Source organism: Terrapene carolina, unplaced genomic scaffold (genome assembly GCF_002925995.2).
Source record: "Terrapene carolina triunguis isolate 2854851 unplaced genomic scaffold, T_m_triunguis-2.0 Scaffold262, whole genome shotgun sequence".
NCBI lineage: Eukaryota > Metazoa > Chordata > Testudines > Emydidae > Terrapene > Terrapene triunguis.
The window spans coordinates 547692-568234 of NW_020664613.1; the positions used below are offsets into that span (position 1 = coordinate 547692).

General features: G+C 48.5%; 1 protein-coding gene across 1 annotated transcript in view; it reads left to right on the forward strand.

Moving 5' to 3' along the window:
• Positions 1–906: 906 nt before the first annotated feature.
• Positions 907–20543, forward strand: part of LOC112106431 (calpain-2 catalytic subunit) — a 50675-nt gene continuing 31038 nt past the window's right edge. The window contains exons 1-2 of the mRNA XM_024199657.3: positions 907–1291; positions 4762–4831. Coding sequence (XP_024055425.2) covers positions 995–1291; positions 4762–4831 — 367 coding nt within the window. The 5' untranslated portion in view covers positions 907–994. The remainder of the gene's footprint in view (positions 1292–4761; positions 4832–20543) is intronic.

Genomic DNA, 20543 nt, shown 5'->3' on the forward strand with positions numbered 1-20543 from the left:
AAGGCCCGTGCTTGCCATTTGTACAGCTAATGTTCAGTTTGCTCCTTTTCCTGGGTATTTTGTACAGCATCAATAGAAAGTGTTTCAAGATTTAAGGATCCCCTCAAAATGTAGTTTGTCAAAGGGAAAGGTGATAATAATCCTCCAGAGCCTTAAATTCCAGAGATTCCCAAAGCATGTTACAAAATATAAACATTGCGTCACCCATTACTTTCAAATACAGCCAGTTTTGGAAGTTGAGGAAATGCAGTAAAGAGAAGTTTTACATTCAGTACAGGCTGTACATTTATCCCCTTCAGTTTACAGGGTAGAGGCCTGGGCTTTGGTGCCCAAAGGTTTGAGTTTTATTCCGTCTGACAGCCCAGGCCAGAGATCAAGAGAAAGTGATGGGTATGGGACTTTTACTCCTGCGGACCTCAGATACTCAGAAGAAGCTCCCCCTGACAGTCGGAGTGTATAACACACTGGCTAGGTGGGTCATGTCCCCTTCAAATGGCTGATCCACACAGTGGTTAAGAGCTGATTCCTACCTGCTAAGAGGTCACCCCTTTAGTTCAAATGGCAGAGGTCTGTGCTTTGGAACAAAAAGGTCCCAGATTCTGTTCCCATGCTGGGAGCCAGTTTTTGCAGACTTCTGATCAAGGGAGGAGGCTGTTAAAAAACAAAAACAAAGAAAAGGACATCTGCTTAAGGGGGATAACAGGCACTGGACAGGCGCATCCCAGTTAGGAGGAGTCCACCTTACCAAACAGGCAAGAATGGAACTATCAGTAACACTAGTTGACAGATGCTAACATCCAGGCACCGTGCATCACTGCCCACACTAGAGGGAAGCTGCAGCTTTAACCACGAGCCACACCCAGCTTTTGCTGCAGATTTCCCCCCCCCCCCCTCTGATGATGATTCACCAGCTGTTCTGGCTCCCAATACTGCTGGTGCTGTTTACTTCAGGTTTCCCACGTCTCTGCTAAGCAGCTAGAAGGTTTGCATTTTTATGTTACCCACAGGAAAGCAGACGGCAGCAAAACCCCAGCAGCAGCGGGAGGAGGCAAACATGTCTGGGATTGCAGCTAAATTAGCTAAGGAGAGGGAAACAGCCAGGGGCTTAGGCTCCAACGCAAAGGCGTTTAAGTACCTCAGTCAGGACTTTGAGACGCTGAGGAACGAGTGCCTTCAGGCTGGGAAACTCTTCCAGGATCCATCCTTCCCTGCGATTGCCTCTTCTCTGGGGTACAAGGAACTGGGACCAAACTCACACAAAACTCAGGGCATCACGTGGAAGAGACCAACGGTAAGAGACCTGCGTGATGGGCCCCATGGGCAGCAGGGAGGAGGGAGAGAGAATGGGGCCGATGTAAAGGACAGGGCAAAGCTATGCCATTGTCAGGAATAGCTGTGCTGGCTTGGCTGGTGGGGGGGTGGCTGCAGTGGTAAGGGTGGGCTTCCCTCTCGCCCCCATATCCAGGAGAAATCCGGGGGGGGGGGAGGAAGATATTTCTAAATGAAAGAGTCAAAGGATACTTTCTATAAAAAGCTAAGCTGGATTTTTCAGTGCATTATGACAGCATGAGAACTGCAGATGGGCCCAACCCCCGATCTTAACCTCCAATCTCTGAATTTTAGGGAGGGAGGGAGAGACCTGCTCTGAATTTTGCATTAGGTCCTTCTCTTTACTAATGAGCCAAACCCAATCCCTGGGATGTGACTACCCTAAAGTGGTTGGGGATTTGGATCAGGATCTACATTTATTGGCTTGAGCCCATCTCTAGCAGGAAGAGAGATTAAATTACACCTGACTGGGTTATAGAAACTGTTACTCTTAAAGGGAGAGGGGGAAGTCACATGGATTGGAGGTCCCTGGCTAAGCAGGACTACCTGACAGCTGCTTAGCCAGGGAGGATGAATGCAGTCTTTCCAAGCTCAGCACACACAGCAGTGAAAGCCTGTCTGTTGATTGAAAACCTTTCCCCTATCCCATAGAGAAGAAAACACATTACTGGTTCCCAGAGTAGCAGCACGCTGCTAATGGACCAAGGGGGGCACCTCCGAGCTGCATGGTGCTGTCACGCAGCCAAGACATGAGGGAGCAGATGCAGGAAGTTAATGGTTCAGCGATGTGTAACAGGCAAAGCCAAAAAGTTCCAGCGGTTCAGTTTGGATTTATTCAAACCTCTTTGGTCTAGAAAACTAGCTGGAAGGTTTGTGGGAACTGTGGGAATTTCTGGGCTTGAAATGCTGAGGCACAAAAATGAACAGGAAGGTTAAGTGAAACTCTGAACGTCAAAGAGATTCAGTCCAGTTCAAGGGCCAGAGTCACCTGGTGTAAGGCCGGAGTAACTCCAGGGGAGCTATATTGATACAAACTTGGGCCCTGATCTTCCTCTCACATCGATTTCATAATTATGCCAGATATCTTGCTTATCTTGAGTTCGATACAGGAAATATTTTTACTTTTAAGACAGGAGCCAGTATTTAAGCCAGCCAGAGCCATGGCTGGTTTTCAGTGCAAAACTCCATGAAGGGCAAGACACGTAAGAATCCGCATTCACATTCCATTGCCCTCCCACTATGTTTTTCAGTTGAAGACAGCTTTTTTTTTTACATGTAATAGTGCCAGTGGACTGTTATCAGCTGTTAGTTGACTCGTTTGTTTGCATTCCCAATCTACCTAACTAATTCAGCATGGTTTGTTCATATCAAACAGGTGTAAACAGGCATGAATTCATGTCCCAACTCTCACACCATCCCCACCCTGAGATCCACAGCCTACAGCTACACAGGTCTCTTGTGAAATATACCTGTCAAGTTTTGGAGTTGTTACAATGGATTCTGTCCCCATCACTACCTATTTCTTTTCCTTCTCTTCATCCTACTAATGTTGCTTGCTTCAGTCTTCATTTTCCAAATCACGTGATAGTCTTTCCCACTTTAATGTCCCTATTTACACCCCTTTCCTCTCCAGATATCCTTTCCTCTACCCTGACTGATACAGGAAGGTTATATTTTCCTGCCAGCTGTCTAGCATCCCTTACCACTTAGGCACTAAACAATCTTTTGTAGATGTACAGCTGAATAAAGCTAGTCAAAGCTTCACTCTGAATTCTGCACCCTTTGCAGAGGGCTACATTCATCCTTGGTGTAGTAGGAACTCCTTAGAGAGGAATTTGGCTCAAAGTGGCCCCAAGAAACATTGAAACAGCTCCAAAAACAAATGGAAAAATCCTTCAGGGGTAAGAGCCAAACAACTAGACCCCAATCAATATGCTATTTTATGAAGGGGCTGGTCGCCAAGCCTCTGTTTACTCAGGGAACCCGCTGTGGGGTGGCTGACACTGTACAAAGTTTTCTCTGCTGCTTATATTTTGCCTTAGAGCCTACATCACCTCTGCAGACAAGCATGTTTGCTTTGGGTACCATTTTGATCTGTCACCACAGAAAGCTGCTTTTCTTAGCACAGGGATGAGTTGTCCAAGACATGGAGGCTGTTCTATACAATATGCCACTCAGCCTTCATCCCTGGCAACTTAAAGCAGCTGGTGCTTACTCCGCAATTGCCAAGCACCCATTCAGATCCCAGCAGAGTCCTCTCAGCTGTTAATCCTTCCAAGGTAGATAGGAGTTCTCCGCAATTAACTGTCTCAAGATCCTTCAAAGATTAGGCATTAAAATCTTGTATGTATAGGCCTCAAATTGTGCCTGTTGTAAAAACAGATATTTGCCCTGGTTTTCCTTGGCCATGATTTCCCTTCCCCATTGTTGTGCTGTGTTGGTACACCGGCCCCCTCGCCCCGCTCCGCTCCATTCTTGACACGGTGGTATCCTCTCTATGTAATGGTTTTATATGCTTTGCAATGGAGGGGGCAATCATAACTAAGGGTACATTTTAGTCCTGGGTATTCTTAGTAAAAGTCATGGACAGATTATGGGCAGTAAATGAAAATTCATGGCCTGTGACCTGTCCATGACTTTTACTAAGAATACCCCTAACTAAAACTTGGGCCAGGGACCACGGGTGCTCTGGGGGGGCAGGCTGCAGGTGCTGAGGGGGAGGTGGGTGGCAGCGCATGGCCCAGAACCCCCGCTGGTGCTGGGGGGAGGGTTGGCGTAGCTGGCAGCCTCCCTACACAGCTCTGACCGGCATGTCCCTGCAGCTCCTAGGGGGAGGGGCAGCCAGGGGGGCTCCGCGCATTGCTCCTGTCACAGTGCTGGCTCTGCAGCTCTCATTGGCTGGAACTGCAGCCAATGGGAGCTGTGTGGGCAGCACCTGCAGGCGCAGGCGGCGTGCTGAGCCCTCCTGGCTGCTCCGCCTAGGAGCCAGGACCGTCTCCAGGTTTTTTGCCGCCCCAGGCACACACCAAAAAAAAAAAAAAAGAAAGGGCCAGAGTGCCGCCCCAAGCACATGCTTGGGACGCTGGTGCCTAGAGCCGGCCCTGCTAGGAGCTGCAGGGACATGACAGTGGGAGCCTCCCCCCCACACACACAGGTAAGCACCACCATGCACCCCAACCCCCTGCACACACCCAAACTGCTGCTGCTTACATGTACCCAAACTGCTGCTGCTGCTGGCTGTTGCAGAAGTCACGGAATCTGTGACTTCTGTGACCTCCATGACAGACACGCAGCCTTAATCATAACACACCGTGGCCGCAAACATACAGAAACTAAAGTTGTCGGTAAGGAACAGACTTGGGCTCTCTAGCATCTTAAGTACACTGCCTATCCCATGTCTATTTATTAAGTACTTTATGTATTTCATTCCAGGAGCTGTGTTCTAATCCCCAGTTTATTGTTGGAGGTGCCACCCGCACAGATATCTGCCAAGGAGCCTTGGGTAAGACAGAGATCACCTGTTTGATTTTCAGTTGTGGCACCTGTTAGTGTTTCATGATAGACTCTTAAATAACTGTTTAATTCTCTCTCCGGTTTCCACCTCCTTGCCTTTTGCCATCTCCCCTTGTATTGTTGATGATCAAGTTTTATCTGACCTTCGTTGAAAGCTCCTCCAGATTGGATTTGGTTTTCTTTGTCCATTGTATGCAGCACCACTGTCTGAATTAATAATGATATGTGACAAGTGCCCAACGCTATTATGGTGGGTCCCATGTTTCTCCTTTGTGTGATGGGTCAGGGCGCCGCCTCTTGCCTCTATTCTTGGGTGTCAACAGCTCCGCTAGTGCCCTGGTGGGGAAGGGAAGGGGAGCAGTGAAGGGACCCAGGCCCACCCTCTACTCCGGGTCCCAGCCCAAGGGCCCTATGGACAGCAGCTGAGCACTTGAAGCTGCAATTCTTTCCCCTAGGCTACCTCCCGTTCTGCCCCTTCAGCTTCTTCTCCGGCTTCTTACCCTCCCTTCCCTTGGGCAGGGTTTCTCTCGGTCCTCTGTGCCTGGGGAGTCCCTCTGCTCTGCTTGAGCAATGTTTCCCTCCCCTGGTACTCTGATCCTCTGGTCAACAACACTGCTTCTCCAAACTACAATCAGCTCTCCTTCCCTCCTCCTATCTGCCTGAAGCAGGGGTTTTTATTAGGTCTCTGGCAGGGCCTTAATTGGCTCCAGGAGCTCTAATTAACCTGTAGTAACCTCTCCTCAGTCCACAGACTCTGATCATCCTGGGGCTTATATATCTCCCATCAATTTCTCTCCTGCTGCCATCTGGCCCCACTGTATAACATACTACAGTTAATTTTCTATTCTATATAGGTTCTAATACCACGCTCATCACTGTAGTGTCTGAGCACCTTTCAGTAGTGCCTTAAGTGATGTAACTAATAGCTGCTGTGTGTGTGGTTTGTTCTCTTGTCCTCTCTGCAATGTGCAGTGGGCTGTTTTGTTTTGTTTTTTAATTGACAACTGTGCAGAGTGGATCTACTAGTCCTGCAGTTTTTAAAAAAAAAATTCAGTGAGGAAGGAAATGTTATATGCAATTTCATGGGTACAGGAGCATTTCTGAACATTCCCTTGGGAACTACTTCATAATGGACCTTCTAGTGTATTGACCCATTTTGATTTTAAAACACTATCAGATTGGGGCTCAGGGGACGTGGTGGCCTAGTATGGTCTCATCTTGACATTTCTTCCTCCGCAATATGTCTAAAATCCATCCTTTTCTTTCTGTCCAAAGAGTCAACACTCTCATCCAGCATCGCAACTCCAGTCATGACTGCTGTTATTTATTATGTGTATTGCCAGAGCACCTAGCAGCCCCAGTTATTGACCAGGTTCCCATTGTGCTAAGCACTGTAAAAACACAGAACAAAAAGATGATCCTTGCCCTGGAAAGCTTAATTCCTTCCGTTTGGCTGCCCTAACACCTGCATCACCTCCATGCTGCCAAGATCACCTTTTTTGTTTGTTGTGATGATCACATCACTCTCACACACATTCATCTGAGACCCTCCTCTAGCTCCCTGTTGCACTGCATAAAGTTCAAGCTTCTTGTCCTCACCCTCTAGGCCCCTTAACTCTGCTCCTCCTTCTCCACTCTTGTCTCCTATTACATCGTCCCTTGCCACCTCTGCTTCAATCAACCCTGGCACTAACTGTTGTGGTCTCATCCCTCGAGCACACTGTGCAGTCTGCCATGACTGGCATGTCCTTTGTGCTTCAGAGCAAATACTGAGCGATTTAAAGCAGCCTTGCCCATGCGTGTCTGGCTGGACAGTATCTCATTTTAAAGATCTTGGCCTCTCTTTCCTTTGGTCACTTGTTTGGAATCGTCATATTTTTTTCAGTCTGAATGACTGACTAATTTTAAGTTAAAGGAGAACAACAAAACAAGAAAGAACAAAAGTCAGATCTCAAAATGGCAGCTGGCCCTGCACACAGGCAGGCTCCTGAGAAATTTAGACCTGTGCAGTACAGAGAAAACAAAGCCATGAGCACATATACCATATCTCTGAACAAGCTTGTGTGAAGCTAAAACTAACACAAGGGAATGTATATCCATCCCTCCTGCTGTATATGTCTATGATTGGCTCATTCCTGAGCTGCCTGCCACTGAGCTTATGCAACTGCAGTTCCAACTGGTTCCAGGAGTAAAAAGTTCAAGATGAACCACAGAGCAAGGTGAAAGTCTAGGGAGTGCCTATTCCAGGGAGGGGATCTAAATCCTGCAGTGAAAAATCTCAGTAATCTACTCCAGCCCCCAGGCAGTTAGCACTGCTAGGGCTGAACTCACCAGAGGAGAGCTTCTAGGCCAGACTGCAGTACTGCGCTGGCTTGTGGTGTCAGGCAGGTGCTAGCGGTGGGAAGAATGCCCATATCCACAATGCTGCAGGAGAAAGAAACTGGTTAATGAGGGAGTAGATGATGAGGCTATGGGGTGTAATGTAGTCCTGATTTTTTTTTTAGTGCAGGAACTCTGCCCCGAATGGTGTGATCCCTTCCCCCCAGCCCCCGGTGTGTTTCTGTAGAAAAGGCGCCCTCCATGGGGCGTGACCTCGCAAGTCCAGTGCATGTGAGGTCAGAAGTGCAGGAACACCTTTCCCACTGGTTCCCACCCCACTACTTTACTCAGCTGTAATACACTTCTCTATAGAGAACACTTTTTTGATTTCAGTTTAAAGTGATAAAATGCAACTAACTGAAGGGAAGACTCTGAGAATCATTGTTTAGTACAAAATACAAAGGGACGGACGTTCCCAATATTTGCAGTTGTGTTTTCGCTATTGTTTTTGCAGTTAGAATTGGCAAGCAATTAAAGGCCAAAAGCATTAAAGATCGCTTTTCTTCAGAACGATGTGGAGGCAAGACACCCTTCATTGTTCATTTCAGATCCTACTGCTGCTGTTTCAATTTATGGTTACAATTTTTGCACTAATGAGGAAACTGGGTTTTGGTTCATTTCAGAAAGGAAACCGTTATACGTGGCAATCAGAGCGACTTCCTGCTAATAATAAGTAAGGCACAATTTCTGTAAAGAGTCCTGAAAATCAGAAACCCTAGTTACATTGTGACAAACCTCTGGCCACCTATAGCGTCCCAGTTATGATGACCATTCAGAAAGTCACCATTACAGCAGGGATAGAGAACTCCAAAACCACAAGATCCTACCTCTTAAACTGAAGGAGCATCTCTCTTATTTGCTCACAGTATGGAATGTGTTGTTGAATAGTTCTAATTTTATCCAGTACAGGGCAGTGACACACACACAGTAGCCATTCATTACAATGTAAAATGTATAATACATTAGGTTCTCAAAAGCACCAAATATCTCCCCTTTAGGGTTAGTTTGTTTTTTCAGGAGAGGTGATTTTATTATTATTTATTATTATTACACCATTCTTACAGTTCTGGTGACAATTGTATTTAGTTCAGCAACATCAGCTCGAACATTACTCAGCTATGGTATTTGGCTAAAAAAAACCCATCAAATGGGATGTAGTGACTCATTGTGGCAGAAGAGAGGAAACAATGGCCATTGCATAGAGGATGCTTATTCATTCTTTACAATTTTTTCAAAAGGAAGTCACCATGGTATCACAACACTGGAGCATACACAGCACGGTATCTCTCATCTGTGTTTAGACACACATGGCTCCTCCCTAGAAAAAAAGTTTGAAAAGTATAACAAAAATCAGATAGGGCAAAGTCACAAAATTAGATGTGTGTTTTCCTATGATGGGATTAGTGTGTGTGTGTGTGTGTGTGTGTAACCCATCCATTCCCCTCACTCACTCACTCACTCAAACAAATTAAAACCTGGAAATTGTAATGCCTTATCAAAAAATCAGTCACTGTACTCCAAGTAATGATCATGTCTGCTAGGTGCTTTTGATGGGAAGCCCATCTAGGAGAAGAGGAGTATAACAGTGGACATCATAATGCAGTTTACCACTGTGACTATAAAGTGTGTCATGTGGCGGCTACAAGTGTGTGGACTATCTTCACTTGATCAGCTGCATTCGGGGCTGGCTTGGTTGGTTGGTTGGTTTTTGACCCTAGCATGGGATGGGAAGTTCTTGGAATTATCCCATTTGCCACGGTGTATCCCATCCTTCAACTCCTGGTCTGCCACTTGCCAGTATCTTCAGGAACATACGTGCTAGGTGCGGCGAGTATTGGGGGTAAATCCAAAGGTCACATACACCAGGATTCAGAATGCTCAAACTTGTGTATGGACCCATCAGCCAATATTTTAAAAGGGCTTAGTGAATTCACAATTTGCAGCAACAGTCCTTCTCAGTGACTAATTAAGGTGCCTTGTTTGAACCAAGTGCAGAGGGTTCACACCAGGCACCTTAATTAAGTGTTTTGTGGGGGTGGGGTTATGGAGGGGTGCGGTGGCCAATAGGGTGCATATAGAGTACACAAGGAGCAACAGCCGCTGTTCCAATCTATAGGCTGGAAGAATGACCAAGAAAGGACTACATGACGGCCCTGTGACCTCCTCAAGTGTGTTGGAGGGACAGCCCTTGGAGAAAGTTAGAGCAGGCCCTGTGGGCTGCTCCACAGACCAGAACGGCTAGAGCACAAAGCCCTTTGGCCATTTCTCTTCCCATGCTCTTGGTCCACCCCCTCCCCTGTTCCTATGCCAGGAGCTGCAGGGAGGTAGGCTAGGACTGTGTATGCTCTGATGATGGGGAATCTCTTACCTAGAGGGACCATTAATCTCTTCATAGCAGAAAAGCAACATAAAGGAGCTACAGTGGGGGCCAGAATTTGGCCCTTGTCTTCATTTGTTTCTGTAAGGCCCATAAAACGTTTTTGGGTGCTCAGCATTAATAGCTTTATAATAATATTTCTGAGGGATCTCGGAGCACCCAGGACTGTGAGTCACCTTGTTACCCCCTGCCTGCAACGTGAGGGAGTCTTGCTGGTGGTAGCTGGGAGTCGACTGCCTACCACTACCACCCTTTCAGGCACTCTTCTCTGGACTATGCCAGGCCTGTCCATGCCTTCAGGTTAACAGTAGGTGCACTCCAGTCCCTGAGCTCCTTGAAGCATTCCCCTGTGATGTCCAGTCCCTGATACCGGTACTCACAGAAATCTCAGATCCTCTGCCCCCAAAGGAGCGGTGTGCCTCAGTTTACCAGTTTTACCTTAAACCTCTGTTCCTGTAAAATGTACAGCACTTAAATAACCCTCCTCTTGTTTTACTACAAGAAAGAATAGAGATAGTAGAGAGTGGCAGAAACAAATGGTTACACTACAAAACAAAAATCAGAAAATGCAAACTAGGGCCTACACTTATTAATAGTTACCTTTCCTCTCTAATAAAGTAGGTTTCCCCTGCAAAGTTCAGTCTGTTGCAGAACTGGCTGGCTTCACAGAATCCAGACTTTCACAAAAAACATCCCCGCTCCACAAGCTTCATCAGTGAATGGATACAGCGTGCCTCTCCCCGACTTCTGTTATGCTGAAAAATCTTTTGTTTCTATTCATAGACAGGGCGATCCCCTGTCTGTTCTTGTAATGTTCCTCTTTTACCTCCAAGTAGTTTCCATTGTTTGCAGTTGACTCTGATGGTTTTCCATTGTTAGTCTTGGGATGCAGCAATGCTAGACAATTAAGCCTTGTATTATATCATTGGCTAACCGGGAAGGGGTGGCAACTCCGTCCTGCTGGAATTATCCCATGGCCTCATTTTTACTCCAAGACCATAAAGCATACTTTCAATATAGTTGCATGTACAGATAATATTTAAGGAATAATGTATCTCACAATGATTGAGTCTCGATACATTGTGAGCTTCCTGTAGATACCTTACATGTTACCTCTTATGGATAAATATGCTACAAGACATGTATTTGGTGTAGTGAGTTTGTCAGACCTCAGATGAAAGGAGTTTGCAAAGAAAATGGGGACCCTCTGCCAAAGGGCCTCTCTGTCACAATAACTTCACCTCTGCTAACAGTAATCCTACCTTGTGTGTCTTTTTGGTCTGAGTCTCTTGCACACAGACACAATTTCTTACAAGCTTGGGCTCGAAATCACAAAGGCACTAGCAGCCTTCACATTCGCTGAGCCATTAGCATTACAGAGGCATATGCCAGGCCATAGGTGTCGACTTCCTTCTGCCCCATGGGTGCTCAACCCTGTCCCGCCCCTGCATCGCCCTCACCTCGCCCCAATTCCACCCCTTCCCCCAAGTCCCCACCTCTTCTCCGCCTCCTTCCCTGAGCATGCTGTGTCCCCGCTCCTCCCCCTCCCTCCTGGAAAATCCGATGTGCAGCCAAACAGCTGTTAGGTGGGGGGGAGGGGGAAGCGCTGGGAGGGAGGGAGAGGGAGGAATGGGGATGCGGCACGTTGGGGGGGGGGGGGGGGGGGGGGGGGGGGGGGGGGGGAGAAGGCGGCGAGGAGGGGGGAGCTTGGCTGCCAGTGGGTGCAGAGCACCCACTAATTTTTCCCCATGGGTGCTCCAGCCCCAGAGCACCCATGGAGTCTGCACCTATGTGCCAGGCTGTTGGGCAGCGGGCCCTCACCCTTATCCCTGGTGTACAGAGTGAAGACATTTCAGATGATAGGATTAAGTCAGTCAGAAGCCACATGCTACTGCAACAGTGGGGCTTCCTGACTACCGGTGCCAGGTACCAGCACTGCCACACCCAGTACCCCTCTGTCTGCATCTTTGTTTATCCAAGAAATGCTCCCAGTCCAGGCTTTTTGACATCTCATGGTAGATAATTAGCAGTGGATTGTCACAGCTGCTTCCTTCTAGCCAAAACCAGCTGTGACGGCTTATTTGCATTTCCTTAGAGCAGGGGTTCCCGCAGCTCTCATTGGCCAGGAACAGCGAACCACAGCCACTGGGAGCTGCGAGTGGCCGTACCTGCGGACGCTCAGGTAAACAAAGTGTCTCACAGCCCGCCAGGGCCTTACCTTGAACAAGTGGTGAACCAAGTTTGGGAACCCCTGCCGTAGAGGGTAGTTTAAATACATACTTCCACTGAACCTCTGTAAATGATTCATGGGGGAGTGCTGACCCTATCATCTCTCTATTTAATGGAAGAGTAGCTAAACTCTTAGAAATATTAATATACCTCACTTGTGACTGATTATTCATTAATATTTCTAACACTTATGACTATAATCTAAGTTAATGCACCAAGAGATAGGTAAAAATAGGATGAGGAACACTATATACAGGAAACACAATGGCAAAAATAATGGGTGCCTCATACTTATCTAAGAGGAAGCTCCATGCAGAGCATGCCTAGACAGATGCCCAGTCTCCCACTGCTCCACCAGCACTTTCCGAGATGATCTGGATATACCAGCGTTTGTTCCTCGGGTAGGCTTGCTCTGCTGGCCTTCGCTGTGGGGTTAATTCTGGTGGAATCACAGCAGGATTTCTGTAACCTGCCACTCCTTTCCTAGAGGTTTATTAGACAGTCTGTTCTTCCCACACAAAGTCTCTGCCACCTCCTTGGGCTTGGTGTTCCTGTCTCTGCCCAAGGACAGTCTCTATCCAAATCTGTCAGATAGCTAAGCTTGTAAAAGATGCCAGTCCCTGGATTCCAAGGGTGATGGAGCAGTGTTTCCCCCCTCTCCCCTGTGTTTCCTCACACATGACTAAAATTCCATATTCCATCACCAGGCTCTTTACTTGTACAGCCTTCAATTTACTATTACTTACTGGGCCAAATTTCCAGTAACCACTGGAGTAGGGGGCCTGAACAGTAACAATCTTCTACTCAAGGTGGTCCCAGTTCTCACATCCCTTCCACACATGGAAACGTCAAAGGCTCGCTGCTACCCTTCACTTCCTGGGCTTTGGGAAGGGAAAAGGGAGAATGTCGTGTGCCTGGTATACGCCCCTGGAGCCTGAGAAGCTCCCGTAGAGAGGATCCATGGGTACAGGTTCCAAGTTATGTCAGATCCAACCCCCCGCAAGCCCAGGGAAGAAGGCAGCATAAGTTACAGCAGACTCAGAGAAGTTTCCAGTATTGTTACGGTTAGAGTGAGCTCGCCCCCAGGCTGTTGTATTTGCACTGGGGGTTACATTGCAGGTTGAGCAATCAAGAGGAAAAAATGCCTCCTGACCTGAACCTCCGTAGAACCTGCCTCCTGCTGTCCCACCCAGCCCACAGAGCACAGGCCAGGGAACCAGCTGCAGCTCTGCCCCATGTCTCCTTGTGCTCCACTCTCAGAGACAGGCAGCTTTATCTAGCTCCCCCCACCAGGCACTACGCACACCCCTGGCAGCCCCTGCTGATCTCACTCTTGGCACATGGCCATTAGCTGTGAACCAAGTCTGGTAAAAGGTGTCTGGTCGACTAACAACCCTGGAGGCTGAAATCCTCTCTGCTTGCAGCTCCCACACATAAACCTTAACCCTGAGCAGGAGGCGGTTGAGTCTCAAGGACCCATTCAGTGTCTGGACTCTCTGTGGAGATGGCTGGGCCCAGTTAATGTAACGGTGGGTTTGTGCGGTTTGCAGGTCAGTCCACAGGAACGAAACAATCAGTGCAGTTCCCGCTGGCTGTCAGCCAGGCATTGCCCTTCAGTCACTGCCAAAACAGGACAGATTGCACTGGGCACCGCGAGGTGAAAGCTCTGAGTTCCACAAGGGTGGGATGTTTGCTTTGTCTAAGTGCTGCTTTCAGTGCTTTGCACTACAACCAAGGGGGGGAAGCCACTGTGTACTGCAGTGATGATGACCCATCCCAGCATGAGGGAACAACGGAGCCAAAGCCTAAAAACAAGGAAGGGAATTAAAACACACGACTTGACAAAAAAAAGCAAAAAAAAAAAAAATCTCAGTAGCCAATGTTTCCACATTCAGAAGGGGAGTGTCAGTTGGGGCTATTCCTTCCTGTGTCTCCAAATGCACATGTGGGAGGAGGAGGTGGTGGGGTGGCCGGATCAGAGAGCACTCTATTGATTCAAAATGTGCTCAGAACTCTCTGCAGTACAGCTCCGCTGTAATGAACCCACATCACATACAAACATATACCACAGCCATTAGCAGGGATGGAACCCAGGACGTACCTTCAGTGCCGAAAGCAAAAGACCCTAAAGGAGTAAAGCTGTTAGCTGGGCATATGCATCAGGTTCTTAATTTTGCTGGGCCATGTCCATCAAGAGAGAGATGATCTCATCCGCCCCCAGCCCACCAGGCCCGCCGACAGCAATTCTGGGCCCCAGGGCAGAATAGTCAATGGGCCTGTGCGGATGCGGGCCACCTGACGTTTGGGTGGTGCTGCGCCTGCGCTGGCTGGTGCCCAGCAAGCTGTCGGCTGCGCTGCTAGGCACACTCTTCTGGCACACCTAGGGCTTTCACACACATGCCCGCCCGGTAGGGCTGCCAACTGCCTAATCGACAAACCCAAAGACCCATGCCCTGCCTTGCCTCTTCCCTGAGACCATGCCCCATCCCGCCCCTTCTCCAAGGCCCTGCCCCCTGCTCACTCCATCCCCCCATCTCTGTCGCTCACTCTCCCCCACCCTCACTCACTTTCACCAGGCTGGGGCAGGGGGTTGGGGTGCAGGCTCTGGGAGGGAGTTTGGGTGCGGGAGGGGTGCAGGTTGGGCTCTGGGAGGGAGTTTGGATGTGGGCTCTAGGTTGGGGCAGGGGGTTGGGGTGCCAGGAGGGGGTCGGGGGGTTGGTGCTTACCTTGGGCAGCTCCCGAAAGCGACCGGCACACCCCTCTGGCAGTGGCTCCTAGGCAGGGGGCCCAGGGGGACTCCGCTTGCCGCTGCCCGCAGGTACCGCCCCCACAGCTCCCATTGGCTGCAGTTCCCGGCCAATGGGAGCTGCGGAGTCAATGCTCGGGCTGGGGACAACACACAGAGACCCCCTCCCCAGGGGACGCAGGGACATGTTGGCCACTTCTGGGAGCAGCGCGGAATGAGGGTGGGCAGGAGGCCTGCCTTAGCTCCGCTGCACTGCTGGCGGTGGCAGCCAGGGACTCCTGGGGGCCCCTGGGCCCTTTTAAATCACCCAGGCCCCTGGGAAATTGCCCCTTTTGTCCCCCGCGTCGGTGGGCCTGCCCACCACCACCACATCCCACTAGCATACTTGTGCTCGCAGCCTTCGTTACTATTTTTATGGCTAATAGGAAACTATTTATCACTCTTTATTGTGTACGATAATGATGTGGGGTGTAGCATCTTAGCCAAAATACCAGTCCAATCTATACCTGTCAATGGCTCCAGGATTTTAGGAAGAGCTCTGATCTTCCTTAAACCTCCTTTCCCTTTCCTCTGGGCCAATAACTTCTTTAATTGTCCCTGGTGGAGACAGAGTGAGCCAGTGACCAAAACCCTCTCAGTTTAAGGATTAAGAAAGAAGAACTTGTGTAAAAACGAGATCCTCAATGTGGAAGGAATTTCTGGGCATTCTTTTCCAAGTGCATCTGAACCCGAGCGGAGCGCGTGACTGTTTGTTTGGGGATTCCTTGGTAGAAAAACAGAGGCACAATAGCACTTCTGTGCTGGCAGGCTGTGTAGGGGAGAGCATGAGGCCTCTGCACTCATTAGCCTAGAGGGCTTGTTGCAAGGGGCCCTGCAACCTTTCCCTCCACAAATAGGATCATTGTGAGGCTCTGAATAACCCATGCAGCGGGGGCCAGAGGTGTTTGTAACTAATTGCAAACTCATCCAAGGCCAGAAAGGACCGTTGTGATCATCTAGTCTGACCTCCTGCTTAGCACAGGCCAGAGAACTTCCTCAAAATGATTCCTAGAGCAGAGCTTTTAGAAAAGCATCCAAGCTTGATTTAAAAATTGTCAGTTATCGAGAATCCACCATGACCCTTGTTAAATTGTTCCAATGCTTAATTATTCTCACCATTAAAAGATTACACCTTATTTCCAGTCTGAATTTGTCTAGCTTCAACTTCCAGCCATTGGGTCATGTTATACCTTTCTCGTCTAGGTTGAAGAGCTCATTATTAAATATTTGCTCCCCATATAGGTACTTATAGACCAGGGGTGGGCCAACTTTTTGGCCCAAGGGCCACATCGGGGAATAGAAATTGTATGGAGGGCCATGAATGCTCACAAAATTTGGTTGGGGTGCGGGCTCTGGGGATGAGGAGTTTGGGGTGTAGGAGGCTGCTCTGGGCTGGGACCAAGGGGTTCGGAGGGCGGGAGGGGGATCAGGGCTGGGGCAGCGGTGTGGGAAGGGGTGCAGGTTCTGGCTGGGGGTGTGGGCTCTGGGGCAGGGCTGGGGATGAGAGGTTTGGGGTGAAGGAGGGTGCTCTGGGCTGAGATCGAGGGGTTTGGAGAGTGGGAGGGGGTTCAGGGGATTGGGGCATGGGGAGAGGCTCATGGGGGCAGGCTCCAAGCAGTGTTTACCTTAAGTGGCTCGCGGAAGCAGTGGCATGTCCCCTCTCCAGCTTCTGCGCGAAGGCGCGGCCAGGCGGCTCTGCGCACTGCCCTGTCCGCAGGCACCACCCCTGCAGCTCCCATTGGAACGCGTAAGAGCCGGAGCGGGGCCATGCCGCGGCTTCTGAGAGCTGCATGGTATGGCCCCGACCCTGCACCCCAGCCGGAGCGGGACCGAGCCACGTGGTGCGGCCCCAACCCAGTGCCCTGGCCGGAGCAGGGGCAAGCTGCATGGTGCGGCTTGTGGGCCACCTTAAAACACCTTGCAGGCCGTAGTTTCCCACCCCTGTTATAGACGGTAATGAAGTCACCCCTTAGCCTTCTCTTTGTTAAGCTAAATGGATTGAGCTCTTTGAGTCTATCACTATAAGACGTGTAAATAGCCTGTTAAGAATGTATTTCACACCCCCAATGCCTTGTGTCCATATCCTCTGCCCATTTCCTGAGCACTGTGGCGTTCCAAAATGGACCTAGAGTGCGTGGAGCTCTGTTCCTATTATGACTTCCCCTATTCTTCATCTTTACATTTTTAAGGAGTCTGCAAGGGCAGTTGCCATTTTGTGAGGCAGAACTGATGAAGCGTCTTACAGAGGAGACATGCACACTGTGCTCTCTCATGGGAAATTGACTTCTGCTCTCTGTCATTGTACTTTAATCTACAGCTAGAGTCATTCCAACTGGAAGTGTGTGTTTGTTCAGTGGTCCTTTCCTGGAAAAATAACATCCCAGCTAGCAAGGACTCCTCTACAGCAACAGAGCTGGCCATTGGCGCTCGGCTAAGGGGCGGGTTTTAAGGTTTAGTTACGTTTCATGCCATTTAGTATAGGAAATGAGAAAAAGAAGAGCGACTCAGGTCTGCAAATTATTTTAAAAATCCACCCCTTCCAGCTTTTCCTTGAGATGTACTGAGGGATAAATCCAGCCACCGGGATCTTGACAGAGAAAAACTGCAAAACAGAGGGGGTGCAAGGAAGTTACAAGATCCCTGTACTTCTCAAAAGAATGGTGTTTGTGCTGCAGCAGTTAAGCTTGTGGCAGCACTTGAAGGTGGATTAAGGCTAAATGACCCCACCCCACCCCAGACTTCCTCCCAGACACCCATATGAACCCTTCTCTTGCTCCCATTCACAAGACTTTGATCTTCTTTCCAGTGGTGACAGCTGGCCATCTGACAGCCATCGGTTAACTGCTGCTCCATCCAGCCCCCTCTTGCCGTGAGTCTTGGACCCCACAATCCCCAACAGCCCTTTTGTTCTCCAACGCTTCATCTCAAGGCTCTCTTCTATATTTGGGGTGCACAGGGAGATGAGGAGCACTACTTATTTTAGAGATGGGGGAAACTGAGGCATAGACCTTGTCTTACCCAAAGTCATAAAGCAAGGCAATGTCAGAAAGGGGAATGGAATCCAGGAGTCCTAACTCTTAGCTTCCTGCTCTAATCAGCGGAGCCCTCCCTTATACGCTACAGGAGAAAAAAATCAGTTGGAAAAGTGCAGTCAAAGGAGCATACCCTGGAACTCAGCTCTTTGGGATCGTGAGGCTCTTTAAAAGCACTGGCCATCTCATTAACATGCTGCTCAAAGGGTCTGTCATTGCACATAAAGGTGATCTTTCACTATTGAACTCATGTTTATTATTTCCAAGAATAACTACAAAAATAGATAAATTGCTATTTGTATGGAGTCAGTCTCCTCTCCCTCCCCTTCGCGAAAGCATGTTTTTCTGTCTGTCTGTAGGAAAAGTACATCATCGCTGGTACTGAATGTGAGGCTCCAGCCTACAGCCAGAGTGTATGTTGGCTTTGTCCCAGAGAGGGCAGAAGGGCATACCGCACTAAGAAACAGGGCTGGCCTTCAGACCTTTTCTGACTCATGGATGGCAAGTCCCAGAAGCTGGAACTTTGGGCTGGATCAGAAGGGCTTCAGTGAATTTCCACAGAGACAAATAAGAAAGTTGGGAGATTGAAGGACCTTGGTTTATAAAGATCATTTAGGAGGATGCTGTACATGGGAATTCATGAGAGCTTCAGTCCCTAGGGTACGTCTGCAAGAGCAAATCTGCAGTTGCTCATGAACTGGAGAGGAGTGTGTGGGGGGAAAACACGTCCTCTGCTTGCCTAGGCAAGTACTGGCCCTACAAAGAGAGGAACACGCTTGGAGCTGCTGTACGTGCCTAGAGCCACCACGTTTTCTTCCTCCCCGTGCTGCTCCGTTCCCTAATTTGAGATAAGCACAGAACGGCTCGTTTTCTTTAAAATACATAAAATGCATTTACGTGGTGGAGCTTGTTGTAGCTTTTGCCTTTTACAGAACAAACAAAGAAAAAGAAATCTGGGCAAAGGTGAGTCCCTAAAAACAGAGTCTAGTAAATACCCACAAACACAGAAGGCAGCGAGCCCCACAACAGGGTTCACAAAAAACTAATCAAAGGGATACAGAGCTAATATTCAACTACTTTCAAACTAATTGAGCCAACACTGGGGTTCTGCATTTCTTCCAGGAACAGCTGAGAAGGCGTCCGTGGCCCATTGTAGACAACAGTGTTAAGGAATCACAAACAGCCCATTTCTACCTCTTCTTGGTTACAATGCAGCATTTGCATGGAAATGGCCTACAATTATGCCTATTTGTCAGTTATGCCTGGAGTCAAAAGTGATGGCTTAGAACAGGGAAGGAGGCTCTACATTCCTGAATAGGTCAGGCAGCTAATGTCCTGAAAGGAGAGTGAGCCCTGCAGGCCTGGAGAAGCCAAGGAATCGTCCTGCTGACTCAGCAAGGTTAACTGGCATTATCTTTGCAGTGGAAGGACGCAGGGCGGTAGTGATCCCAGTCCTAACTGCATCTTCTTTTTAAATGCACATACTGAAGCCGGTTTCATTCATCGCTAATGTTTGTTTGATGGGCCAAGCCACACCAAACTTGTTGTGTAATGTACGGCTGGGTGCTGTTTAAAGGCCACCCACAACTGAAACTCAGCAGACAGGCATTGAATTGACTGGGCCATTGACTGTAAATTACCTGCCACCCCCACCTCTAGAAGGCATGTCTCCAGATCAGGATTGAGGCACATGGGCAGGGCAGTGTATGCAGAAATTTCCAGTGCTGCTACCTGTGCTGTGGTTTGACAGAGGACTTCACTCACCAGGGCTGGCAATCCAGCACCTTTCATCAGAATCAACGTCACTTCATGTTTTGTAAAGGCTGCTGTCTTCTACTGCAGTGGTGACTGGTGTCACGCTGTCTGGAGTCGTTCATGACTGTGGGTGCCAACCTCGAGGAAGACTGTCAAAAAGCAGGGCAGACACCCCAAACTGGTGGTATGTTCTCTAATTAGACTTCACCAACCCAGTAACAAATATGAACTCCTGAAGCACTATAACAGCGTTACTATGGAGTCACGGACATTCCAGTCTATCTTGTCACCCAGGCAAGCTGGACTTAGTGATAGTTAGTTGCTATCCATCAAAGATCACAAAAGATTCAAGTTGCTTCCAGTCCCAAGAGACCAGTCACTTACCTCAGGTCAACTGGTACCTCCGATCTCACACCAAAGATAACGCTTGTAGCCAATCCTATAGTAAACTAATTAATGATTTATTAACTAGGAAAAAGAAATTGAGAGTTATTTACAGGTTAAAGCAGGCAAACATATGCAAAAATGAGTTACAGTCTATGGTTCCAAAAGGTGACAGAGTTGTAGTAATCTGTCAGCACTGAATGTCTCTTAGGGCTAACCCAGGTTGATCCCGGGGATCTCTGCTTTTGTTTCCTAGCTCCAGCCCTGTGAGAGTCCAACAGCAGGAGATTACAAATTTTCTTGTTCACTATCTCGATTTTCTTCTTCCAGAATTCAAGCTGATGGGATGAGCCCTTTTGCACGTAGCATCTTCATGGCTGTGTAGGGGCAATTAACAAAGTCTTTGTATTGCGATGTCTCACAATGGCCCATTTAGTTTTGGTAGAAGGGATCAGCTCCTGTCCATCAGGCAGGACCGACAGGCTGACCATTTCAGAGAAAACATTTTTTACAGTTATAAAGCAAAAACTTAAATATTACCTTATAGCATGTGATAGAGATAGTACAAGTGAGATTACGAAATGCTTGTAAATTGCTGCATGCATTAAAGTCTAAACACTAAACACATTGTTATAAGTTCAATATCCATCTGAACCATACTTACACACAGGTGTGAAAGATTGGTTTCCAGCAATAAATTTGTCAGTGCTTGGCTGAGGCCTAAAGCCTTGGCAAGACCTAGCACCTGGTTTGCCAGCGT